At 48.9% G+C, this 27805-nt stretch overlaps 1 protein-coding gene across 2 annotated transcripts in view; it reads left to right on the forward strand.

Annotated features, from left to right (window-relative positions):
• LOC144784260 (mitochondrial Rho GTPase 2-like) overlaps positions 1–27805 on the forward strand; it is a 1917079-nt gene that overhangs the window by 946188 nt on the left and 943086 nt on the right. For both annotated transcript variants that reach the window (XM_078662926.1, XM_078662927.1), the window contains exon 36: positions 21626–21797. In XM_078662926.1, the coding sequence (XP_078519052.1) occupies positions 21626–21797 (172 nt within the window). The remainder of the gene's footprint in view (positions 1–21625; positions 21798–27805) is intronic.

A 27805-nucleotide genomic window follows, 5' to 3' on the forward strand; every position in this document is an offset into this window, starting at 1 on the left:
AGCTCAGAGGCATCTGGCCTCCGGCGGAGTCCGGGCTCCACATGAACCTTCTGGGGCTTTGGGCAAAGTGTCTTGCACTTAAAGCCCTCTTTCCCTCTGTTCAGGGAAGAGTGGTGCAGGTGTTCACGGACAATACCACCACCGTGTGGTACTGCAACAAACAAGGCGGGGTGGGGTCATGGACCCTATGTCAGGAGGCCCTCCGCCTCGGGACATGGCTGGAACATCAGGGCATATCCCTGATGGTTCAACACCTGATAGGTTCTCTAAACGCCAGGGCGGACTAACTCAGCCGCAGGTGCATGATGGATCACAAATGGCGTCTTCACTGGGAGGTGGTGAAAGGTCTCTTTCAGCAATGGGAAGAGCCTTGGTTAGACCTATTTGCCACCGAAGAGAACGCTCAATGTCAGCAATTCTGCACGTTGGAATTTCAAAGGCGGCACTCGTAAGGCGACGCTTTTTGTCACGAGTGGAGTTGCGGTCTTTTATACGCCTTTCCACCTATACCACTTCTGCCCAAAGTGCTGTCGAAGATCAAGTGCGACCGGGCCCAAGTCATTCTTGTGGCTCCGGATTGGGCACAAAGATTCTTGTATCCCGAGCTGCTCAACATGGCCATCGTTCCTCCGATCAGACTGCCTCTTCAGGAGGATCTTCTGTCGCAGCAACAGTGGACGGTCCTCCACCCGAATCTGTCCAGCCTCCACCTCCTTGCGTGGAGATTGAGCGGTGGCAGTTGACGTCATTTGACTTGCCTCCCGAAGTCTGTGATGTAATTTTGGCAGCCAGGCGTCCCTCCACTAAGACGGTATACGCCTGTCGATGGAACAAATTTGTGGAATAGTGCACAGCAAAGGCTGTGGATCCCCTTTCTGCTCCTTTTTCTGAGTTTCTCTTGTTCCTCCTTTCTTTTGCCGAGCAGGGCTCTGCTCTGGGCTCTGTCAAGGGCTATCTTTTGGCCATTTCTGCCTTTCTAAGGCCTCCTGATCAGCCTTCTCTCTTCAAGTCCCCGGTCATAAATAGTTTCTGAAAAGGCATTACTCATCTCTTTCCTCCTATTCCCTTCGTAATGCCTCAGTGGGACTTGAATTTGGGCTTGACCTATTTGATGTGTGTGCCCTTTGAGCCTCTTCACAACTGTCCTCAACGACTCTTAAGACTGCATTCCTGGTAGCCATCACATCTGCCAGAAGAGTGAGTGAGCTCCAGGCTCTTTCATCAAAGCCTCCTTATCTGGCTGTACATCCGGACAAGGTTGTCCTTAAGAACTCGTCCATCCTTTCTTCCCAAGGTGATCACCTCCTTTCACATCGGACAAACCATCACTTTGCCCTCCTTTCTGCCTCCGCATCCTCCTAAAGAGGAAGAGATGCTCCAACGTCCGGACCCAAAATGTGCGCTTTCCTTCAATCTGGAAAACACCAAACAGTTCTGGGTGGATGAACAGCTCTTTGTTGGCTACAGGGGCGCCAAGAAAGGTCAGGCCGTATACAAGCGGACCATCTCTAGATTTGTGTATTAAAGCCTGCTATTCTCTAGCTAAAAAGGAGCCTCCAGTGGGGCTTCGCGCCCAATCCACCAGGGCGACGGCAGCCACTACTGCTTTGGGACGAGTCCCTCTGAATGACATCTGTCAGGCAGCTATGTGGGCATTGCTGCACGCAATTACAAAACACTACTGCCTGGACAGCCAATTCCGGAGGTAAGGCTTCTTTGACTGTTCTATTCTCCTGGACTTTCTGGTGTGATCTTGGTTCGCAGACCCACCTCCGGGGTTAGTATTGCTGTGGTATCTATTCTAAGGTAAGGAATCTATAACTGTTTCTTTCAGATGAACAAGTTACTTACCTTCGGTAACAATATATCTTTAAGAAACATAGGATAGTTATAGATTCCTTACCGCTCCACCCATCCTCCCCGTTCTGCGTACTGATTTCTAGGGTTAAGGACATTCTTTTTAGGGTCCTAGTTTTGTGCACCAGTGGTCAGTGTCTTACATGGCACTGCGTTTCTGCAACGGAAAGTCGTGTACAGAACTGACGTCAGCGCACGAGGGCGGCGTCTAAATAGCTACTGTGGCATTGTCCCGGCGACGATGACCAAAACGACAGATGTGGAGCCGACCGACGCTCATAGGTGCTGCTGACGGAAAACTTTCCGGATCCAGTCTGACGCCAGGGAGTAATTCTAAGGTAAGGAATCTATAACTAACCTATGTTTCTTACAGATATATCGTTACCGAAGGTAAGCAACTTGTTTATTCAGACCGGCGGTCCAGTCTAAGGTTCCGGATATGGCGTTTGATGGGGAGGCTTTGTTTGCGAAACATATAGATGGGGCGCTTCTATCCATCAAATAGGACATGGATACACCGAAATTCTTAGGTTCCTTCCAATACAGGAAAGTACTATTCAGGGGGACAAAAGGACGTAGTTTTTCCACCTACAGTGGAAACTTTCAAAGGGCACAACAATGGCAACCTTGTCAGCCACAATATAGGCAATCCTATCAACCCTCTGCCTTCCATCAACTGGCCATGGCTGGTTTCGCTCACCAAGGGGGCCGAAAGAGATCGTCCCAAGGCAGAGACAATGGAAGAAAAAAATGATTTCACCAGAGTACCAGCTTCCCCCTCTTTTTCCTCTCCCGTGGGTAGAAAAATATCCAGTTTCTTCTGGCAATGGGGGAGTATAACATTGGACCGTTGGGTACTGGATTTGATTGCCTTCGGTCACACGCTGCAATTCCTAAAAAACCTCCAACTATTTCACCCAGGAGTGCACCTCCCCCTTGTCTTCGCTTATTGCAGAAAGAAGCAAAAATGATGCTTGCAAAAGGAGCCATTGAGAAAGTTCCAACTCTGCAAAGAGGACATGGTTTCTACTCCAGTTTCTTTTTAATTAAGAAGAAGTCAGGATAATGGAGACCAATTTTGGACCTCAGTAAGTTAAACAAGTTCCTGAGGAAGGAAACTTTCTGGATGGTATCTCTGGCCAAGATCTTACGTCGTCTCAACAAAGGAGACTTAATGACCTCCCTCGATTTGGAAGACTCATATTTCCACATCTGCATTCATCAGAAGCATTGAAAATTCCTCAAATTCACGGTATGCTGGTACCTACTACCAATTCAATTTTCTCCCTTTCGGCATCAAGTCAGCACCAAGGAAATCTACAAAATACCTGGCGCCGGAAGCCGCAGCCCTACGTTCCCAAGGCCACCAAGTATTTCCCTACTTGGACGAATGGCTGTTTAAAGGCATCTGTGGCAGAGCAAGTAACCAGGACCACCAATGCTTGCTTGCGGCTATTCAGCAAGCTGGGGTTGACAGTCAACGTCACAAAGTCCTCATTTATTCCCAATCAGATAGCACCATTCCTGGGAGCCAGGTTGGACACAATCCAATGCAAAGCATTCTTGTCGGAAGAATGTCAAACCTGTCTACAACCATTGTCTATGGCCATTTCAAGAAAACAATGTATATCTGTAAGAAAATACAAGTCGCTGCTAGGCATGTGTTCATCGGTGATACATATGGTTCCCTTGGCCAGGATCAAAATGCGACCTCTCCAAAAAGAATTGCAAAAGCAATGGCTTCAAACATCGGGATCTTTTAGAACACATCATTAAGATTACTCTGATGTAGAAAAGTAGGATCTGCTTCTTTTAGATCACTTTTTGCTTGATGTTACACTGTTTTTGACTAGTCTGACTGGGATCCTGTTAATCAGGACCCCAGTCTATCTGCTTTCTCCGTAAAAAGGTTATGCCATGTACTTAGGTACACTCCAGGTTGGATAGTGGGGTACCCTTGTCAGTCCCTAGTATATGGTACACATTTACCCAGGGCATAGGTAACCCAGAGGCCTCCCATGGACTGAAGCATGTATTATGCCACCCACGAGATGCCAAGCAAAATGGAACTACAAGCCTGCCAGTGCAACCTGTGTAAGCTGGTGCTTTCACCACTTACAAGAGAGATAGGTTTTAGGTGTAGTGAGCTATAGATATAGGAAACCTATCAGTCACCCCTCTAGCAGGCCTTAACAATCCTAAAGGCAGGGTGCTGGGTTTTACGTGAGAGGGTGCCCCTGCATGAGCAGGACACCCTAACAGCTTTCGGAGACCATTCTCCCGGGTTGTTGGTGACACAGTCAGACATATAGGTAGAGGTGCATTATATTCTCGCATTAAATGATATCTCAAACGGCAGCAACAAAACATGTTGTGTTTGGTATCAAACACCTTGGAATCATACCTCCAATAACCGGTGTGAGAGGTATGATTCCACCCTTCTGAAGTGGTACCAGTCTTCTCGACCCGGACAGCACAAAATGGTTGCTGCCAACCAGAGACACAGTTCTGCCCTCCTGCTGCTGAGCCAAGCTCTGCAGGGGAAGGCAGAACAATAGGCATCCTGTCACAGGGAGGTGTGGCCACCTCCCAGACAGAATTTAGTGTATTGAGGCTGGGTGGGTGCACTTCCAAAGTGCCTGAAAGTCTGCTTGAGGGGCACATTGTGTGTCCCTGTGCAGTCCAGTTCAAACCAGTCCTGGGAGCTGTTGGCTTCTGCTCTTGCACAAATCTGGACAAAGGACATGGGAGTTCCCTACCACCTGTCTTGACCCTCCCCTGGAAGAGTCCCCTGAATCTGTCCAACCCTCTCCTGTGGCTACAAAAGGCATACCTGGCTGTAGGACCCTAGATTCAGCATGGACATGATTCTGAACAAGAAACTAGTGATCTTTTACCATCTGGACACTGCACTTCGCTGGACTTCGACTGGGCCTGACTTCGTATCCCTCTCCATCCAAAGCATTGTCTGTACCCGTGCACCATACAGGACCTTTGGAGCATCAAGGACAACGGAATGTATCTCCCTTGGGGTGAAGGAGTCACTCACCTGCATTTGCAGGTACCGTAAGGCAGCTGACCGGTCTGCTGATCCTGAGCTCCTCCAGCAACACAGAGGGTGGGTTCCTACATTCTTTGAGGTCGAGCTGCCCTCTCACCAAGTCTGAGGCCAGTATCCCTCGTGGGGACTGCATAACCAGAACCCCTGTGCACTACGTACTTTGGAAGTCCATATGCTTGTTGGTGTTTCCCGAACAGGTGTGTTGAGCTACGAATAGCCCCAATCTCTGGGCACATTTCTACCAAAGAGCTTCGGCCTCCTCTCACTGAGTGCTCAGTGGGCCGTTGCTTTGTAAATCTGCTCAAGGTACCCTCGTGACTCCTGTGCCTCCAGCCTGTGGGTCTTCTTGATGGTCAAAATTGCTATTCCTGGGCTCCCCTGGGTGTTCCAGGCCTGCCCTGATTCCCCTTGCTATGGTGAGTCCCCCTGGTCCTTGCTGGGCTAGACCGTAACCTACCTTGACCTTCTTCGTGCGTTTCCGCTGCCAAGGCTCGTTTGTGATCCCGCCGCAAACCGCCCCCTCAGACCTCAACATCCTCTGTGGGCCAGCTCATATCCGGCTCCTGATCGTCCTTGACGTCTCCTGGTCCTTGCAGCTGTAAAGTCAAGGTCTCTGGCATCACACCTGAAGCACCCGACATCAGTGGGCATTCATCTACCGAGCCCCTGGTCACTCCTGAGTAACCCAGGCTCTGTCCCCTCTACTTTCAGATACTCTTCACCAAGAATCCACCCTTGGATTCCAACTGACACTTTGCTTCCTTCCTGTAGTGGCATTTCCTTGAAGTCCTCCATTGAGATCGACAGCGGTTTCCGACACCACTTCAGCCCTATGCACCCGGCTTCCCCGGGATAGGTAACTCTGGTAGTACGGTATCCACAGGTGGGGTGGCTCTCCAACCTCCTATGATCCAAAGGGCTTCCTTGAAATCCATTGGGAATTGTCCTTAAACTTTTAAACTGCAGCAGCGACTCTCCCATTGAATTGTACGTAGCACGCTGTCGTGTTCTCACACTGCACCAGTCCTCTCTGAAGTTCCTCCTTACTCACCATGGGTGGTTCCTTGGGGTCCCAGTGATTCTACAACCTCTAGACACTGTCTTGACTCGAGTTGTGGTTCTTATTCCACTATTTTAGTATATGGTTTGGTCTCCCCCTAGAGCCCACTGTGTATTAGTGCTACTAACGATTGTTTCTGTTCTACAGTATTGTGTGCTTTGTGTTGATCTGCATGTAGCAGATACTGATAGGTATTTAAGGTGTGTTATAATAATAACTACATATTTTTATAACTACTGTGTGGTTCTCCTTTCATTTAACAAATACAATAAGGTTGCATTCTGGTAAAACAAGCTGCTTACCATTCCTTCAAGACTGAGCCTGAAGGCTGCTCTCCACAGTTACCCCTTGGATAGCGTTCTAAGGTTATTTTTGACCTCTTAAATCACCGTAAGGGTTGTTTGGACTGGTGCAAGGTGCCCACTCTCATTAGTGGACATCATATACCAAGCCAACTTCTCACATTCGGCCATGACAATAGCAATGAAATGGTGGTACCACACCCCAAACCTTTCAAAAGTACTGACTTTCTTACAAAACATACCAGATTAACAATGGATGCCTCCATGGAAGGCTGGGGAGGCCATTTGCAGGACCTTCAAATTCAAGGCAAATGGCTCAATTCTCAAAAACAAAGTCATATCAACAGCCTGGAGTTGAAGGCTATGTTTCTCTCTTTGCTGCCGAGAAAAGCAGGAGCTTCGGTACTACTCCGTACAGACAACACTACCAGTATCTTCTACATAAACAGAGAGGGACCAAATCTCGCACGCTTTCTCTAGAAACTCAAGAACTGTGGAGCTGGGCAACAGAGCACAGGATTTCTATAAGGGCTGAGCATTTTCCAGGTTTACACAACACACTGGCAGATGCTCTCAGCAGAGCTATAGACAATTGCCACAAATGGAAACTCAACCAATTCCAGCAGGATGAAATATTTGCTCTATGGGGAAAACCAGCTCTGGACCTGTTTGCCACGAACATCAAAGTCAAATCTCAGTCCTATGCCAGCAGGTATCCCCTCCTGGGGTCTCAGAGCAATGCCCTTTCGATGTGATGATCAGGGATATATGCCAATGCCTTTCCCCCCCCCATCCCATTGATTCCGAGGATACTGACCAAAATTAAGCTGGAAGGATGTTGCCTTGATTCTCATCTCGCCCAGGTGGCCCAGACAACATTGGTTACAGGAACTTCTTCACTTCTCAGAAGCCAGACCCATCCATCTGCAGTTGTTCTCTCCTCTCCTATCCAGTGACAACGGTCAAGTGCACCACCATCCGAATCCAGAGTCACTGCACTTACACGCCTGGCGACTGAATTCTTGGAATTTAGAGACATGAACATTTCACAAGAGTGTAGAGATACCCTCTCAAAATCTAGAGGTGAGAGCACTAACAAGGCACACAAACTAAAATGGAAAAGGTTTTGTTTCTGGTGACAATGAAATGATCTGCATCCTTTGGCAAAATCAGGTTCGGCCTTCCCTTTGGTTAAGGTGCATTTGGCTTCCATCTCTCGTTATAGAAGAGCTTCCAGTGGCACTTCTCTTTGTGACTCAAGACTCGTCAAACAATTCATGAAGGGGCTGTCCTGTGCTTTCCCTCCAGTGCGAGCACCTCCACTGGAATGGAACCTCAACTCATGGAAAGACCATTGGAACCCATTCATAAATTGAATTGAAATACCTAACATGGAAAGTTGCCCTTCTGCTGATCCTCACCTCAGACAGAAGGGTAAGCGAAATCCAAGCATTCACCATTAAGAAACCCTTTTTTTAATATTTAAGGAGATTGCTGTGATTCTAAGGACGAATCCCTCATCTATCCCTCAAGTACCTTCACAATTTATACATTAATATACAAACTTCTCACTTGTGCTGGGAAAATCTGAGGGGAACTGCCTCTGCTGGGAAGGTTCTCGAGGGTGCTAGCAGCTGATTGGCTGCATTCAACATTTAGTCCTTTCTTTTAAAGGACATGGATAGGCTATACTAAACATGTCTCAAGGCCTTTATAGCCTATGGCATTATTTGAATACTGCCTGACTATGGTACCGTGGGCTTCTCCTCTCGATGACGGGGAATGATTCAGGCATGTGAATCTATGAAAGATGCCAATACTGGATAACCATAGTTGCAGGTAAGTAACTTATTTTCTTATTAGACAGGTCACAAATGGTGAATCCCTCCAATTGGCCACCTTCTAATGGATGCTTCTAACCTTGAATTCCTCACCTTTAGAATATCACAGGTGCCGGACTGGACCCTGAAGATTTTTTTAGTGTAGTCCCTACATTGCAGTAGGTGGTGTTGTGCGGCTCTGTGCCAACTCCACCCCACCCTGCCACACAAGTGACAGTTAGACTCTCATATGGGTGGCACCCAAACACACTACCGTCCGTCTTTTCTTTCTGCACCTTAGTCAGCGGATCCCGGAGCTACCTCCTACTTTTTTCACATCAGTTGACAAGCTTTTTTCCAGGTTTTTTTTCAGTGTGCAAGAGAACATAACCCCTCCTAAAACTACAAGTATTAAACATTGTATCGACTGTGGCAAAAAAGTTTGTGACAGATCCCCATCAGTAATGCCTTTGATGTTTGGGACACAACTCCAGGTTGTGTGGGGAATGTGCTTTGATGAACCTGAAAGTGATGCTAAACCATGAAGAAAAGCTATAAGTCGCTAAATACCACAGGAAGTCATCTATTGACCAGTCCTGCCCGAAGTCGAGGACTCTGACTCTGGGTCGATCCCATGACAAGTCATTGTTGAGATAAAAGTCTTTTTGGTGAGTCCATGTCAAGAAAGAAGTACAAGAAGTGCAAACTGGCCTCATCCCAGCCCTACCCTTCTGCTTCTGAAAAGTAATGGAAATGTCAAGGTGGCCCCCGTGTCCCTCCTGTCCCCTATTGAGAATCCGACTCTGCAGTCCCTCTAGTGCATCTGTGGGTCCCACGAATCTACGGAGGCCTCCTGACGGTTTACCGCTAGCAGGTCCCCCCTAGCGCCTCTGTGCCTTCCAAATCTGCTTTGTGTTCAGCTGCCACTTAGGGGCTAACTCCACGCACACCACCACGATCCATGCTGGTTTTTACTGCATTGATGCGGTCACTAAAGCCATCGCCACAGGAGGAAAACTTTGATCCTGCTGCTGTATTTGACTCTGATCTGAATTAGTCTCTACTTAGGCCGAAGCCGCGTTCTGACACAGTTCTGCAAGCCCAATTTATTATGACTCTTACAAAACAGTAGTCTTGACCAGGAGCCTCCCACCTTTGCTCCACCAGCCTTTCATATCGGACTCTCACCAGAGCCAACCACCTTTTGGTGGTGGTGGTGGTGGTGGTGGTGATGAGTTTGCCCCTCAATATGATAGCAATGTTTATATGGACCTACAAGAGGCCTGGTCACACCCTCTAGCCCTTCCACAAAATAATCTACTTCATTCACCATGGTCATCAGACAGGTGGTTGGTTCTACAGTTACCTTCACTTGTGGTCAAAGTATAAATTGCAAAAAACACAGTTGATGGACAGAATGTAGAACAATGTCATACATTCACCCCAGTACAAGGATCTGGGCCTAAATCCATCGTGTTTTTGCACTCCACACCACCCTGGGTTAGACACTGGCTATATGCAAATCAGCTCTGACCCTGTGCCTCATGGGAACAGTCCAGTCCGAACTACCAAGCCATGTCTTTCCCAGACCGGAATCAAGCATCCAAGGACCGGTTTCTGGCTATCAGCCTTCATTCAGCCTGGATAGCTTGACTCCAGTGGTGTGGAGAGCCTGGGACTCACGTCTGAGCATACCCAGCCCACTCGGGGTGAAAATTGCAAAAAACACAGTTGATGGACAGAATGTAGAACAATGTCATACATTCACCCCAGTACAAGGATCTGGGCCTAAATCCATCGTTTTTTTGCACTCCACACCACCCTGGGTTAGACACTGGCTATATGCAAATCAGCTCTGACCCTGTGCCTCATGGGAACAGTCCAGTCCGAACTACCAAGCCATGTCTTTCCCAGACCGGAATCAAGCATCCAAGGACCGGTTTCTGGCTATCAGCCTTCATTCAGCCTGGATAGCTTGACTCCAGTGGTGTGGAGAGCCTGGGACTCACGTCTGAGCATACCCAGCCCACTCGGGGTGAAAATTGCAAAAAACACAGTTGATGGACAGAATGTAGAACAATGTCATACATTCACCCCAGTACAAGGATCTGGGCCTAAATCCATCGTTTTTTTGCACTCCACACCACCCTGGGTTAGACACTGGCTATATGCAAATCAGCTCTGACCCTGTGCCTCATGGGAACAGTCCAGTCTGAACTACCAAGCCATGTCTTTCCCAGACCGGAATCAAGCATCCAAGGACCGGTTTCTGGCTATCAGCCTTCATTCAGCCTGGATAGCTTGACTCCAGTGGTGTGGAGAGCCTGGGACTCACGTCTGAGCATACCCAGCCCACTCGGGGTGAAAATTGCAAAAAACACAGTTGATGGACAGAATGTAGAACAATGTCATACATTCACCCCAGTACAAGGATCTGGGCCTAAATCCATCGTTTTTTTGCACTCCACACCACCCTGGGTTAGACACTGGCTATATGCAAATCAGCTCTGACCCTGTGCCTCATGGGAACAGTCCAGTCCGAACTACCAAGCCATGTCTGTCCCAGACCGGAATCAAGCATCCAAGGACCGGTTTCTGGCTATCAGCCTTCATTCAGCCTGGATAGCTTGACTCCAGTGGTGTCGAGAGCCTGGGACTCACGTCTGAGCATACCCAGCCCACTTGGGGTGAAAATTGCAAAAAACACAGTTGATGGACAGAATGTAGAACAATGTCATACATTCACCCCAGTACAAGATCTGGGCCTAAATCCATCGTTTTTTTGCACTCCACACCACCCTGGGTTAGACACTGGCTATATGCAAATCAGCTCTGATCCTGTGCCTCATGGGAACAGTCCAGTCCGAACTACCAAGCCATGTCTTTCCCAGACCGGAATCAAGCATCCAAGGACCGGTTTCTGGCTATCAGCCTTCATTCAGCCTGGATAGCTTGACTCCAGTGGTGTGGAGAGCCTGGGACTCACGTCTGAGCATACCCAGCCCACTCGGGGTGAAAATTGCAAAAAACACAGTTGATGGACAGAATGTAGAACAATGTCATACATTCACCCCAGTACAAGGATCTGGGCCTAAATCCATCGTTTTTTTGCACTCCACACCACCCTGGGTTAGACACTGGCTATATGCAAATCAGCTCTGACCCTGTGCCTCATGGGAACAGTCCAGTCCGAACTACCAAGCCATGTCTTTCCCAGACCGGAATCAAGCATCCAAGGACCAGTTTCTGGCTATCAGCCTTCATTCAGCCTGGATAGCTTGACTCCAGTGGTGTGGAGAGCCTGGGACTCACGTCTCAGCATACCCAGCCCACTCGGGGTGAAAATTGCAAAAAACACAGTTGATGGACAGAATGTAGAACAATGTCATACATTCACCCCAGTACAAGGATCTGGGCCTAAATCCATCGTTTTTTTGCACTCCACACCACCCTGGGTTAGACACTGGCTATATGCAAATCAGCTCTGACCCTGTGCCTCATGGGAACAGTCCAGTCCGAACTACCAAGCCATGTCTTTCCCAGACCGGAATCAAGCATCCAAGGACCGGTTTCTGGCTATCAGCCTTCATTCAGCCTGGATAGCTTGACTCCAGTGGTGTGGAGAGCCTGGGACTCACGTCTGAGCATACCCAGCCCACTCGGGGTGAAAATTGCAAAAAACACAGTTGATGGACAGAATGTAGAACAATGTCATACATTCACCCCAGTACAAGGATCTGGGCCTAAATCCATTGTTTTTTTGCACTCCACACCACCCTGGGTTAGACACTGGCTATATGCAAATCACCTCTGACCCTGTGCCTCATGGGAACAGTCCAGTCCGAACTACCAAGCCATGTCTTTCCCAGACCGGAATCAAGCATCCAAGGACCGGTTTCTGGCTATCAGCCTTCATTCAGCCTGGATAGCTTGACTCCAGTGGTGTGGAGAGCCTGGGACTCACGTCTGAGCATACCCAGCCCACTCGGGGTGAAAATTGCAAAAAACACAGTTGATGGACAGAATGTAGAACAATGTCATACATTCACCCCAGTACAAGGATCTGGGCCTAAATCCATCGTTTTTTTGCACTCCACACCACCCTGGGTTAGACACTGGCTATATGCAAATCAGCTCTGATCCTGTGCCTCATGGGAACAGTCCAGTCCGAACTACCAAGCCATGTCTTTCCCAGACCGGAATCAAGCATCCAAGGACCGGTTTCTGGCTATCAGCCTTCATTCAGCCTGGATAGCTTGACTCCAGTGGTGTGGAGAGCCTGGGACTCACGTCTGAGCATACCCAGCCCACTCGGGGTGAAAATTGCAAAAAACACAGTTGATGGACAGAATGTAGAACAATGTCATACATTCACCCCAGTACAAGGATCTGGGCCTAAATCCATCGTTTTTTTGCACTCCACACCACCCTGGGTTAGACACTGGCTATATGCAAATCAGCTCTGACCCTGTGCCTCATGGGAACAGTCCAGTCCGAACTACCAAGCCATGTCTTTCCCAGACCGGAATCAAGCATCCAAGGACCAGTTTCTGGCTATCAGCCTTCATTCAGCCTGGATAGCTTGACTCCAGTGGTGTGGAGAGCCTGGGACTCACGTCTCAGCATACCCAGCCCACTCGGGGTGAAAATTGCAAAAAACACAGTTGATGGACAGAATGTAGAACAATGTCATACATTCACCCCAGTACAAGGATCTGGGCCTAAATCCATCGTTTTTTTGCACTCCACACCACCCTGGGTTAGACACTGGCTATATGCAAATCAGCTCTGACCCTGTGCCTCATGGGAACAGTCCAGTCCGAACTACCAAGCCATGTCTTTCCCAGACCGGAATCAAGCATCCAAGGACCGGTTTCTGGCTATCAGCCTTCATTCAGCCTGGATAGCTTGACTCCAGTGGTGTGGAGAGCCTGGGACTCACGTCTCAGCATACCCAGCCCACTCGGGGTGAAAATTGCAAAAAACACAGTTGATGGACAGAATGTAGAACAATGTCATACATTCACCCCAGTACAAGGATCTGGGCCTAAATCCATCGTTTTTTTGCACTCCACACCACCCTGGGTTAGACACTGGCTATATGCAAATCAGCTCTGACCCTGTGCCTCATGGGAACAGTCCAGTCCGAACTACCAAGCCATGTCTTTCCCAGACCGGAATCAAGCATCCAAGGACCAGTTTCTGGCTATCAGCCTTCATTCAGCCTGGATAGCTTGACTCCAGTGGTGTGGAGAGCCTGGGACTCACGTCTCAGCATACCCAGCCCACTCGGGGTGAAAATTGCAAAAAACACAGTTGATGGACAGAATGTAGAACAATGTCATACATTCACCCCAGTACAAGGATCTGGGCCTAAATCCATCGTTTTTTTGCACTCCACACCACCCTGGGTTAGACACTGGCTATATGCAAATCAGCTCTGACCCTGTGCCTCATGGGAACAGTCCAGTCCGAACTACCAAGCCATGTCTTTCCCAGACCGGAATCAAGCATCCAAGGACCGGTTTCTGGCTATCAGCCTTCATTCAGCCTGGATAGCTTGACTCCAGTGGTGTGGAGAGCCTGGGACTCACGTCTGAGCATACCCAGCCCACTCGGGGTGAAAATTGCAAAAAACACAGTTGATGGACAGAATGTAGAACAATGTCATACATTCACCCCAGTACAAGGATCTGGGCCTAAATCCATTGTTTTTTTGCACTCCACACCACCCTGGGTTAGACACTGGCTATATGCAAATCACCTCTGACCCTGTGCCTCATGGGAACAGTCCAGTCCGAACTACCAAGCCATGTCTTTCCCAGACCGGAATCAAGCATCCAAGGACCGGTTTCTGGCTATCAGCCTTCATTCAGCCTGGATAGCTTGACTCCAGTGGTGTGGAGAGCCTGGGACTCACGTCTGAGCATACCCAGCCCACTCGGGGTGAAAATTGCAAAAAACACAGTTGATGGACAGAATGTAGAACAATGTCATACATTCACCCCAGTACAAGGATCTGGGCCTAAATCCATCGTTTTTTTGCACTCCACACCACCCTGGGTTAGACACTGGCTATATGCAAATCAGCTCTGATCCTGTGCCTCATGGGAACAGTCCAGTCCGAACTACCAAGCCATGTCTTTCCCAGACCGGAATCAAGCATCCAAGGACCGGTTTCTGGCTATCAGCCTTCATTCAGCCTGGATAGCTTGACTCCAGTGGTGTGGAGAGCCTGGGACTCACGTCTGAGCATACCCAGCCCACTCGGGGTGAAAATTGCAAAAAACACAGTTGATGGACAGAATGTAGAACAATGTCATACATTCACCCCAGTACAAGGATCTGGGCCTAAATCCATCGTTTTTTTGCACTCCACACCACCCTGGGTTAGACACTGGCTATATGCAAATCAGCTCTGACCCTGTGCCTCATGGGAACAGTCCAGTCCGAACTACCAAGCCATGTCTTTCCCAGACCGGAATCAAGCATCCAAGGACCAGTTTCTGGCTATCAGCCTTCATTCAGCCTGGATAGCTTGACTCCAGTGGTGTGGAGAGCCTGGGACTCACGTCTCAGCATACCCAGCCCACTCGGGGTGAAAATTGCAAAAAACACAGTTGATGGACAGAATGTAGAACAATGTCATACATTCACCCCAGTACAAGGATCTGGGCCTAAATCCATCGTTTTTTTGCACTCCACACCACCCTGGGTTAGACACTGGCTATATGCAAATCAGCTCTGACCCTGTGCCTCATGGGAACAGTCCAGTCCGAACTACCAAGCCATGTCTTTCCCAGACCGGAATCAAGCATCCAAGGACCGGTTTCTGGCTATCAGCCTTCATTCAGCCTGGATAGCTTGACTCCAGTGGTGTGGAGAGCCTGGGACTCACGTCTGAGCATACCCAGCCCACTCGGGGTGAAAATTGCAAAAAACACAGTTGATGGACAGAATGTAGAACAATGTCATACATTCACCCCAGTACAAGGATCTGGGCCTAAATCCATCGTTTTTTTGCACTCCACACCACCCTGGGTTAGACACTGGCTATATGCAAATCAGCTCTGAGCCTGTGCCTCATGGGAACAGTCCAGTCCGAACTACCAAGCCATGTCTTTCCCAGACCGGAATCAAGCATCCAAGGACCGGTTTCTGGCTATCAGCCTTCATTCAGCCTGGATAGCTTGACTCCAGTGGTGTGGAGAGCCTGGGACTCACGTCTGAGCATATCCAGCACACTCGGGGTGAAAATTGCAAAAAACACAGTTGATGCAATTTTTACCCCGAGTGGGCTGGGTATGATCAGATGTGAGTCCCAGGCTCTCCACACACCTGGAGTCAAGCTATCCAGGCTGAATGAAGGCTGATAGCCAGAAACCGGTCCTTGGATGCTTGATTCCGGTCTGGGAAAGACATGGCTTGGTAGTTCGGACTGGACTGTTCCCATGAGGCACAGGGTCAGAGCTGATTTGCATATAGCCAGTGTCTAACCCAGGGTGGTGTGGAGTGCAAAAAAACGATGGATTTAGGCCCAGATCCTTGTACTGGGGTGAATGTATGACATTGTTCTACATTCTGTCCATCAACGGTGTTTTTTGCAATTTTCACCCCGAGTGGGCTGGGTATGCTCAGACGTGAGTCCCAGGCTCTCCACACCACTGGAGTCAAGCTATCCAGGCTGAATGAAGGCTGATAGCCAGAAACCGGTTCTTGGATGCTTGATTCGGATCTGGGAAAGACATGGCTTGGTAGTTCGGACTGGACTGTTCCCATGAGGCACAGGGTCAGAGCTGATTTGCATATAGCCAGTGTCTAACCCAGCATGGTGTGGAGAGCAAAAAACGATGGATTTAGGCCCAGATCCTTGTACTGGGGCGAATGTATGACATTGTTCTGCATTCTGTCCATCACCTGTTGTTTTTGCTCTGTCACCCCGAGTGGGACGGGTATGCTCAGACGTGAGTCCCGTGCTCTCCATGCCACTGGAATCAAGCTATCCAGGCTGATGAGGGCTGAAAGCCCGAAACCGGTCCTTGGATGCTTGTTTCCAGTCCAGGGAGGACCTGGCTTGGCAGTTCGGGCTGGACTGTTCCCATGGGGCACAGGGTCAAGACTGATTTGCATATAGCTGGGTTCAAACTGGAAAGGCATGGTGAGCAAAAAAATGATGGATTTAGGCCCAGATCTCTGTACTGGGGTGAATGTATGACATTGTTCTGCATTCTGTCCATCACCTGTTGTTTTTGCTCTGTCACCCCGAGTGGGACGGGTATGCTCAGACGTGAGTCCCGTGCTCTCCATGCCACTGGAATCAAGCTATCCAGGCTGATGAGGGCTGAAAGCCCGAAACCGGTCCTTGGATGCTTGTTTCCAGTCCAGGGAGGACCTGGCTTGGCAGTTCGGGCTGGACTGTTCCCATGGGGCACAGGGTCAAGACTGATTTGCATATAGCTGGGTTCAAACTGGAAAGGCATGGTGAGCAAAAAAATGATGGATTTAGGCCCAGATCTCTGTACTGGGGTGAATGTATGACATTGTTCTGCATTCTGTCCATCACCTGTTGTTTTTGCTCTGTCACCCCGAGTGGGACGGGTATGCTCAGACGTGAGTCCCGTGCTCTCCATGCCACTGGAATCAAGCTATCCAGGCTGATGAGGGCTGAAAGCCCGAAACCGGTCCTTGGATGCTTGTTTCCAGTCCAGGGAGGACCTGGCTTGGCAGTTCGGGCTGGACTGTTCCCATGGGGCACAGGGTCAAGACTGATTTGCATATAGCTGGGTTCAAACTGGAAAGGCATGGTGAGCAAAAAAATGATGGATTTAGGCCCAGATCTCTGTACTGGGGTGAATGTATGACATTGTTCTGCATTCTGTCCATCACCTGTTGTTTTTGCTCTGTCACCCCGAGTGGGACGGGTATGCTCAGACGTGAGTCCCGTGCTCTCCATGCCACTGGAATCAAGCTATCCAGGCTGATGAGGGCTGAAAGCCCGAAACCGGTCCTTGGATGCTTGTTTCCAGTCCAGGGAGGACCTGGCTTGGCAGTTCGGGCTGGACTGTTCCCATGGGGCACAGGGTCAAGACTGATTTGCATATAGCTGGGTTCAAACTGGAAAGGCATGGTGAGCAAAAAAATGATGGATTTAGGCCCAGATCTCTGTACTGGGGTGAATGTATGACATTGTTCTGCATTCTGTCCATCACCTGTTGTTTTTGCTCTGTCACCCCGAGTGGGACGGGTATGCTCAGACGTGAGTCCCGTGCTCTCCATGCCACTGGAATCAAGCTATCCAGGCTGATGAGGGCTGAAAGCCCGAAACCGGTCCTTGGATGCTTGTTTCCAGTCCAGGGAGGACCTGGCTTGGCAGTTCGGGCTGGACTGTTCCCATGGGGCACAGGGTCAAGACTGATTTGCATATAGCTGGGTTCAAACTGGAAAGGCATGGTGAGCAAAAAAATGATGGATTTAGGCCCAGATCTCTGTACTGGGGTGAATGTATGACATTGTTCTGCATTCTGTCCATCACCTGTTGTTTTTGCTCTGTCACCCCGAGTGGGACGGGTATGCTCAGACGTGAGTCCCGTGCTCTCCATGCCACTGGAATCAAGCTATCCAGGCTGATGAGGGCTGAAAGCCCGAAACCGGTCCTTGGATGCTTGTTTCCAGTCCAGGGAGGACCTGGCTTGGCAGTTCGGGCTGGACTGTTCCCATGGGGCACAGGGTCAAGACTGATTTGCATATAGCTGGGTTCAAACTGGAAAGGCATGGTGAGCAAAAAAATGATGGATTTAGGCCCAGATCTCTGTACTGGGGTGAATGTATGACATTGTTCTGCATTCTGTCCATCACCTGTTGTTTTTGCTCTGTCACCCCGAGTGGGACGGGTATGCTCAGACGTGAGTCCCGTGCTCTCCATGCCACTGGAATCAAGCTATCCAGGCTGATGAGGGCTGAAAGCCCGAAACCGGTCCTTGGATGCTTGTTTCCAGTCCAGGGAGGACCTGGCTTGGCAGTTCGGGCTGGACTGTTCCCATGGGGCACAGGGTCAAGACTGATTTGCATATAGCTGGGTTCAAACTGGAAAGGCATGGTGAGCAAAAAAATGATGGATTTAGGCCCAGATCTCTGTACTGGGGTGAATGTATGACATTGTTCTGCATTCTGTCCATCACCTGTTGTTTTTGCTCTGTCACCCCGAGTGGGACGGGTATGCTCAGACGTGAGTCCCGTGCTCTCCATGCCACTGGAATCAAGCTATCCAGGCTGATGAGGGCTGAAAGCCCGAAACCGGTCCTTGGATGCTTGTTTCCAGTCCAGGGAGGACCTGGCTTGGCAGTTCGGGCTGGACTGTTCCCATGGGGCACAGGGTCAAGACTGATTTGCATATAGCTGGGTTCAAACTGGAAAGGCATGGTGAGCAAAAAAATGATGGATTTAGGCCCAGATCTCTGTACTGGGGTGAATGTATGACATTGTTCTGCATTCTGTCCATCACCTGTTGTTTTTGCTCTGTCACCCCGAGTGGGACGGGTATGCTCAGACGTGAGTCCCGTGCTCTCCATGCCACTGGAATCAAGCTATCCAGGCTGATGAGGGCTGAAAGCCCGAAACCGGTCCTTGGATGCTTGTTTCCAGTCCAGGGAGGACCTGGCTTGGCAGTTCGGGCTGGACTGTTCCCATGGGGCACAGGGTCAAGACTGATTTGCATATAGCTGGGTTCAAACTGGAAAGGCATGGTGAGCAAAAAAATGATGGATTTAGGCCCAGATCTCTGTACTGGGGTGAATGTATGACATTGTTCTGCATTCTGTCCATCACCTGTTGTTTTTGCTCCACACCACTGGAGTCAAGCTATCCAGGCTGAATGAAGGCTGATAGCCAGAAACCGGTTCTTGGATGCTTGATTCGGATCTGGGAAAGACATGGCTTGGTAGTTCGGACTGGACTGTTCCCATGAGGCACAGGGTCAGAGCTGATTTGCATATAGCCAGTGTCTAACCCAGCATGGTGTGGAGAGCAAAAAACGATGGATTTAGGCCCAGATCCTTGTACTGGGGCGAATGTATGACATTGTTCTACATTCTGTCCATCAACTGTGTTTTTTGCAATTTTCACCCCGAGTGGGCTGGGTATGCTCAGACGTGAGTCCCAGGCTCTCCACACCACTGGAGTCAAGCTATCCAGGCTGAATGAAGGCTGATAGCCAGAAACCGGTCCTTGGATGCTTGATTCCGGTCTGGGAAAGACATGGCTTGGTAGTTCGGACTGGACTGTTCCCATGAGGCACAGGGTCAGAGCTGATTTGCATATAGCCAGTGTCTAACCCAGGGTGGTGTGGAGTGCAAAAAAACGATGGATTTAGGCCCAGATCCTTGTACTGGGGTGAATGTATGACATTGTTCTACATTCTGTCCATCAACTGTGTTTTTTGCAAAGTATAAATTGATCAATAAGTATCTTGTGAAATGTGTAGGCAGTAAAAGAGTTCACTTCAGAGACACTTTGAGAAGAAGGTAAAAACCACTATCATTGATCAAGGGTAATTAAAGGAATGCCATTTTGTATGATTTTGAAAAGAGTTTAAGGCAGAGACTTGTGATCTTATAAAGGTAAAAAATTCACATGTCCGTGGAGCACTGTCCTATGAAAATGTAGGACGGGCGTAGCACATTTTTCTGAACACCCAAAATGGCAGACCAGCTAGTGGGACGCTAGAAGCTCACCTAATCTGCTATACCCTGGCCATAGAAGCCCTTTCTAAGGGCATTCCTGCTCTTTCATCGAGGGGCGTGGCTGCTTCTAAGGCCCTTTCCAGAGGCATCTTGTTTGCCAACATCTGCTTGGATCACCTTTGTTATTCTTGCACACATTTGCCGTGCACTACTGCCACACATCTCAGGCACACTGTTATAAGTACCTTTAGCCAAGCTGTGTTGCATGATTTTTTTGGTTAATCTTCAATACTCAGTCTCTTGTCCCAGGCAGGTACTGCTTTGGGATTCATTCATAAGGTGAGGAATTTGTGGTATGCACTTTGCATCAAAAGAAAGTTATTTACCTTTTAGTAACAATATTTCTGGTGAATACAAAACCATCCATTGATTCCTCACTGGTCTCTCTAATAAGCGAATGCCATGATTAATAATATTCAAAAGTATGTAAACATATTATGGCTGTATTTGTTACTGTTACTCCCCTGTCTTGATTCCTCTCCCCAGGCTTTTATGGGGTGCTGAAAAAATTCCAGAAACCAATGCCAGCACTCCAGTTAGTATCCGATATACCCTGGTGATGTCATGTCCAGAGATGGTGTCACACCTTGTGCCGCGTAGCGCCACCTGGCGGCCCTGGAGAGTTATTACTGGGGGAAAAGTTACCCAACCAGGCTGAAGTCTGGAAGGAGTATTCATAAGGTAGTTCATCTGTGTTATAGGTATGCTTGCGGGTACCGGTGACGCAAGTCTAGATTATTAAACCAGGTGAGACCTTGAAGAAAGTGTGATAACAGGCTTGCCTCGTCACCGTGGTACCTGTGAAGCATTATTAGTGTTTCTTTATATATTTCGTAACAAATACCAAGTAGGTGTATGATTTATATTTGCATGTAGAATGTATGATGATATAACACTTTGCGCTTATATTATTGTAAAAATAAGGAGTGGTCTCAGGGAGTGAGATTCATGGTCCTGATGAAAGCCACAGGGTAGGGTGGCAGAAACATGTAGACCAAGTTTTAGGGAAGAAAACAGGGTCATTAAACCCAAGGATACTTTATACCTTTTCTTCACATATTTTAATCCTACTGCCTAGGACTGAATAATTACAGTTTTTCCTACCAGAGTAGAACCCCTCAAACCCCTATCATCCATCATTTTGTGGTTAGACACAGTGCTCTAGTGTAACACACAGGTAGCAGCGCGCCTTCTTCCGCAGCGGAACAGGAAGAACCCAGTGATGAAACATGCCACCAAGGGGTAACCCTGGTGTATCAGGGTTATACTATAAAAAAGCTTTTTTGCTTTTTCTAATGGGAGGATTAGCCCACACGTTCGAGTAGGGCTCTTGTTTTTTGTTGTACTTTTATAGTTATGCACCTACCAGAAATATTGTTTCTGAAGCTGAGTAACTTCTTCTTTTATCGGGTCTTTTCAACTGCTTCAAGAAATTGTCCCAATTGAGTAATGTGACCTGCTAGAATACTAACAGTAGCTTCTTAAAGTAGCAAGGAGTTGAGAGTAAATAAATCCCAGATGCATATTCCAGATGAAGTGTTCATACACTTTGTTAGCTTAAAGCGGGTAAGGGGTTGACTGGAAAAGGGAATTTAGGAATTGTCATTCTTGTTATGGTTGCATGCTCATTTTCTTTTGGGAATATAGTTCAGAGTCCAATGTGGGACACTCAGACACTTATTACTAAGGAACACCCCATGTGCTTTACTTAGTTTTGACGACAAGTTTACTTTCTCCTCAACTTAGCCTATTCTGACTGCCTCTTCGCTTCACTGTCTGCCCTCCAGGTCCAGCTCAGTCCTTTTAGAACATGAGATGATTCTAGATGGAACTTTGGTCAGTGCCTCCTTTGATGATTTAATGGATATGGGAATTGTAGGCACAACTGCTGGAACCCTTTGGTACATAAATTGGGTGGAGAACAATAGCATCCGTTTGATCAGCGGCCACAGAAACAAGGTACAATATATTTTAAAATATTTCCTGTGTGAAACATTATTATGCATCATTTAAAAAAATCTAAAAACTTATGAAGTGCTCTATTACCTGTTAGGTGTCCTTACACTATGAACCTGGGATAACATTAACCAGCTACTTTGAGACCAACCATTCACAATAACTAATGTCCCGCTCCCATTGTCTAACATGCATCAAATTCAGTACTGTCAGGAGTATCATACTGCCCTAGAGCAACCTTTGTACTCTGTGAAAAAGGTTGTATTGCTACATCTTTGACATGCTTTTAGTTAATTCTGGGATGTAGCTCACCCCACTAAAGCTTGAGATTGGTACTGACAAGGTGACATTTCTATGTAGCAACTGACAATTAGACCTGTTTTGCCTCTGCTGTGAAATGACAAGGCAGATGACTGATGTGTAAGTAATCATAAGGCTTTATAAGCCAACCGCCTGCTGTGTTTACCTGTACAAGATAACACCTCTTGATATGGATTGCTGATCATGGCAGTGATCCTTGCAGCTGCGGAGTGCTTGGAATCTTGCTTGGCTGTCCTGACAATATTTTTTGCACTGTTTCTGCCTCCAGATTCGTAACATCTTGAATACTTTACTGTAGCTGAGGACCTCTTACAGAACACCTGCAAAATATATTTTTTAATCATTTTTGTTAACGATAAGCTTCTTGGAGATACCAAAGTGTCTGCTCATCTGAGCTCTGTCAGCGGCGCAGCTGAAATTAAATGAAACATTCTGAATCCAGTGAGAGCCTCTGAACCCTGCTCCTGATTCAAGACTTTTGTTTCAAATATTCAGACATCCTGGTTCTATATTTCATTACTTCACATTGTTTTTTTGTCTTAATGTTTTTAATAAAATAGTTATGTGCTGTATATTTCTACTTGTAGATTCCACAAGAATATCCCAGGCGCCAGAGTGTATTTGTAAATTTCAATAGCTTTTCCACTCTGGTAGAGAGCACTGACTCCATGTCGGCGTGGCAAAAGATGTGGTAGGCTGACTCAGTAATGGTGCACACCTATTGGTCCAGGCAACACTTAGTGATTGTGCAAGTGGTCCCTGATAACCAAAGCTTTCAAGGGGTAGCGGTGGACAGCAACTAAGGCTTATCCAGGAGGGTGTAAAGTGGGTGCGTTTACCACATAAGTCAGTCAGTGATGCTTACACAAGAAAGAACAACACCAGCGTTCGAAAAATACAGTAGTGTTTATTACACACCAACGCTAAACTACTTTGGTATATCTACCACCCTGAGATATTAATACACAACAAATGTAGCATCAAACAGGTAAGGAAAGCACATAAAACACATTTTCCCCTATGGAGGGGCCACACCATATACTGAGAAAATGGAATGCGAGTTGGGTATCAAAACAAGACTATCACCCAAGGGTCTGCAGGACAGAGTAAGCACGAAACCACCAAAGGTAAGTAGCTAGGAGTCCCTAGGCTTCTGGGTGCAGATGTGTTACCCCGAGTTGGTGTCCATAGAAGAATGGGGGAAGTTGCGGTTGGAGTTAGGAGGATTCAGACAGGACCCTTCCCAGAGGACCTCAAGGAAACCCCTTGGAACTAGGGAGGTTGGAGGTCATCCCCACCTGTGCATATACAGAGAAGCAGGATACCTACACCAGGGAGAATGGGTGCATAGGTGTGAAGTTGTGTCGACACCTCCCATTGAAGTCGATGGGAAACCTCGGATATCCAGCTGCTACAATGACCCATGGACCATGTCGGTGGAATCCAGGCATGCATCCCAAACGAGGAGTACCTTTGGAGAGAGGAAACAGAGTCCAAGCCACCCGTAGTCGTCCAGGGGGAGCAGGAGCACAATGCCAGCCCTTCTCGGGGGTACTTCACTGTGGGACGGAGGCCTTAAAGATGCAGTTTTGGAGACCAGGCGATGCTGTAAGATCACAGGAGCTGTCCACGAGCTGTCCCACGACGATCGACAAATTGCAGGAGGGTCAGTGGCCAGCGAGCAATCAGAAGAAGAAAAAAAGAAAAACGGGACCATCAATAAGCCTGGGCAAACGCAAAGGTGTGTTGCAGGATGAATTGCAGGATAGAGGACGAGCAAAGTCCGAGGGACACACCCACTACAGGTAAGTCAGGGCCAGGCCTCCGCAAGCCACAGAGTCATCAGGAATCGATGGAGACCCCAGAAGGACCCTCTGGCAGCAGGCACAGGGAGTCCCAGGGAGGCCCCAGCAGCACACTGAAGATGGAGGCCCACGTTGCAGGAGATGCAGGGAGGAAATAGCTCTTGGAGCTGTGTGTTGCTTGGGGTTTCTTGGAGCTCTGAGATCTTCCGATTGGAGAGTCAACTAGCCTTGGCAACGAGAGACAGACGCAGTGCCCGCAGCTCCACGAGGGATTACAGTCTTCCCATCTGCAGAGAAGACTGGTCCGGCCTCTGGAAAGCCACCAAACCACCACCTGTGTTGCAGAGCCTTGGAGTGTCTGTCGGACAGCAGGGTCCACACGCCGGTCATCATCATTGAGGTGCCTGCGATGAAGGGGAGTGACTACTTCACTCCAAGGGAGATTCCTTCTTTCTTTCCTTGATGCACACAGAGACCTTGTGACTTTGGAGAAGCATTGTGTAGGAGAGTAGGGTCTGCTATCCTATGGTCACCCCGAAATTTTGCTTTTTGCTTCACTGGTTTATGACTTAATGTGGCTGTGGGCCTGCTAATCAGACCCACAGCCTGCTGTTCTCTCTCTAAATTAATGCCAATGCACATTAGGTGCATTACGAAATTGGAACTGGTTCACCTTATTGGCCCCTGAACCAGTGTACCCCAGGTACCCAGGGCATAGGTGCTTCCAAGGCCTACCAGGGGCTGCAGCACGTATTGTGCCACTCCTGGCCTGGCCTCCATATTTGACACAACTGGCTGATCACTCAGCTGGGGTAAGTCGGTGTAATCACCCCGTACTTAGGTATAGTATGCCTATATCTAACCTAAAATGGACACATATGTTCCTATCAGCCACTCCTATGGAAGGCCTCTTCAATCCTGGAGGCAGATTGCTTGGAAATATGTGAGATGGTGCTCTGGCATGAGCTGAGCCTGTCTGCAGCTTTCGGAACCAAGTCCTTTAGCTGTTCTATGATACTGCCATACCATATACTCTTAAGTGCATTATGAACCTCGCGGTTAAATGCTATCTTTGGTTTGGCTGTATCAAAACATGTCGAGTAAGGTATCAAACGAATGGGAATACTACCCCCTCGCCAGTTCTGGCGACGGGGTTAGCATTCCACCCTTCTAGAAGGAAACGACATGTACCTAACCTGAACCCCGGTTAAAGTTAAACGTGAGCCTCAGCATCACAAAATGGATGCTGCCACCACAGACACAAGTCTGACCTCCTGCTGCTGGGAGTCCTTCCAGCGAGGGAGGCTTGGGCAAAGGGTTTCCTGCCTTGGGAGGTGCTAGCACCACCCCAGACAGGATTTTGTGTATTGGGTAGGACAGGGCTGAATAGAATCAGACATGCCTGGGGCACACAAGGTGTCCCTGTGCATATGCCAGTTCAAACCGGTGCTGGGGCTCTCCAGCCCCAGTCTTGGCGCGAAGCTGGACAAAGGAAAGGGGGTGTAACCACCCCCCCTTCCTGGTCCCACCCAGAGGTGGGACCTAGCAGGTAATCCGGCCCCTAGATTTGGAATAAGAGTAGGAGCTGTGTCCCAAGACTTCAGATCATCTTGAACTCGACTTGAAACTAAGAAGAAAACTGGACTTCGACATTCTGCTGCACAGAAGACTGAAGAGAATCTCCCTTGTGGCCAAGGAGTGACCACCCTGTGAATACAGGCACCAACCAGCAACTCGACGTCTGCTTTGCCGCTGCCTCCCGCCGGAGCCCGAGCCCAGAGCCTGACAAGTCCCAGACTCCCAGACATCTCAGAGCCTGATCCACAGTCCCTGAAAAGAAGAGACCCGTGGAGGCACCGAGAGATGTGGGACCGGCCATCTTGAAAGACCCCCGAGAAGCTGACTGCGCAGCACCCGAGGCACCCTTGACGCTGTGCCTTGGGGTTTGAGAAGCCCCACCACCGAGCAGCATTTGCACCGAAGATCAGCCCCCCAGCATCTCCACGATCTGCGTGGGGCCCTTTTGCACTTTGCCACTTGACGCGCCATCCTGGCCACTTGCCACGTGGCTAGCGGCCATCTTGGCGACTAAAACTACAAACAACACCGCTGGTCTGGTTGCTCCAGACTGGCCCTTGCTCCCCTGAAAAGGAGCACCCGCTCTGACCTTGCTGGTCCGAGTGAGAAGCTTGCATCGATTCCTGCGTGGCTTGCATTAGCCAAGGCCTGTTTGCTCCGATCAAGAAGCTGACACCGCCATCAGCTAGAGCCTTCGTGGGACAGCTCGTGACCAACGCCTGGACGTCCTTGACCTCTTCGTGTCCACGTGGCTGCAGAGACAATCTTCATCTTTTCACCTGTTTGCACCCGACATTGCCTGGTTCCATCCTGGTTCCACGGGGGATACTGGTGTATAACGACTCCATGTCGATAGTCACCAGAAATTGATGATCTGGGTCAAACATGATATCCTTTAAGATGTTAAGAATATCGGTAGTGTCCTGTACGTAGGATTTTTGCGTAACCACCGCTTCCCTGAGAAAGAAGTCCGCGAACTGGGACAGAGGTTCGAGAATGGATTGAATTCCCGAAACTATGGGGCGACCAGGTGGCGGACGCTGGGGCTTGTGGATTTTGGGCAAGATGTAAAATGCAGGCACTCGTGGTTTGGTGTTAATAATAAAGTCCGCCGAGGAGGAGCTACGCTAGCAACCAAGATGGCCGCGTAAGCTCCCGGCTCCGCCGACCTCCACCAGTGGCCTGCAAATCCTGACGATTATCCTGAATTCGCACCGGACTCCCGTGTAGCTGATGTGTTACTGAGTCTAAAGGTGCAATCCCGAGTTTTCCATCTTCTCGAATAATGAAGATACGCTGTGTTCCATTCTCGGCCTAACCCAGCGTGGGGCCTCGATTTCTAACCCATCCGGGTTGGAGTTGAACAACATCGGCCGCGGGACGTGGGTAGCGTCCGGTCTCCCGAGGTGGAGTGTATCCTGACCGTTTTGGATGGTGGTACTGTGGCCGTTTGATCTTGAAGCTGCGGCGACGTGGCGCACCAGCTGCCGTGGTCCCGGGACCGCCGCCCGGGGACCCCGCTGGGCCCCCGAGGACGACGGGCCTGAATCCTCGCTGGCAGCGACGGTGTTGAGATTGCGATTTTGAGAGTGCCTGCAGTTGTTGTCAGACTCGCCTGTGCCTGGTGCCCCGGAGTAGTCGACCTCCGGGGTTCGAGTATCTGCACTGTTGCTTCGTGAGAGGAGATGGAGCGAGTTGAATTTACGCCGTCGCTGCACACCGTAATGGCCGCCATTGGGGAGCTCCACTTGTGGGTCGCCGCCACCATCCGAAAAATGGTTGTAACATCCGACATCATTTGCCTGAGACCGGACTATGACCCTACGATAGTACTGGAACAAGCTGTTTTACCCGCGGAGCAAGATATACCAGAGACAAAGGGCCCCGTGCTGAATTCAGAGATGGTATTCTTTGTCGGCTCCCAAACAGCAGTTGGCGAGCCCGGGACTACCAAAAGCTCGTCATGTTCTATGCCGATACCGCCCAAGATGGATATAGACGTTCCTGTATTCCGGAGCAAGCTTCACAATGACTGTTGGATTGACTCATCACCCTTCTCCTCCCAAGTGGTCCGAATACGTTCTGGTGACCTATATTTGGTAGACACTGGACTCCGTTTGACTTTTGGACTCTGTGAACTGATATCCTGGTTTCGATCCTTTCATAGTGACTTTGAATCTTTTGAACGTTTTACTTCTCCTATTGAGATGGTGGTTCGAGCGGATGGGGCTCGCATGAAAAATCGGAGTGGCCAGGGTTGAATTTGACTATCTGGGTTTGAAAAATGTCCTCATTTGATACGGGACT

This window comes from Lissotriton helveticus, chromosome 10 (genome assembly GCF_964261635.1).
Source record: "Lissotriton helveticus chromosome 10, aLisHel1.1, whole genome shotgun sequence".
NCBI lineage: Eukaryota > Metazoa > Chordata > Amphibia > Caudata > Salamandridae > Lissotriton > Lissotriton helveticus.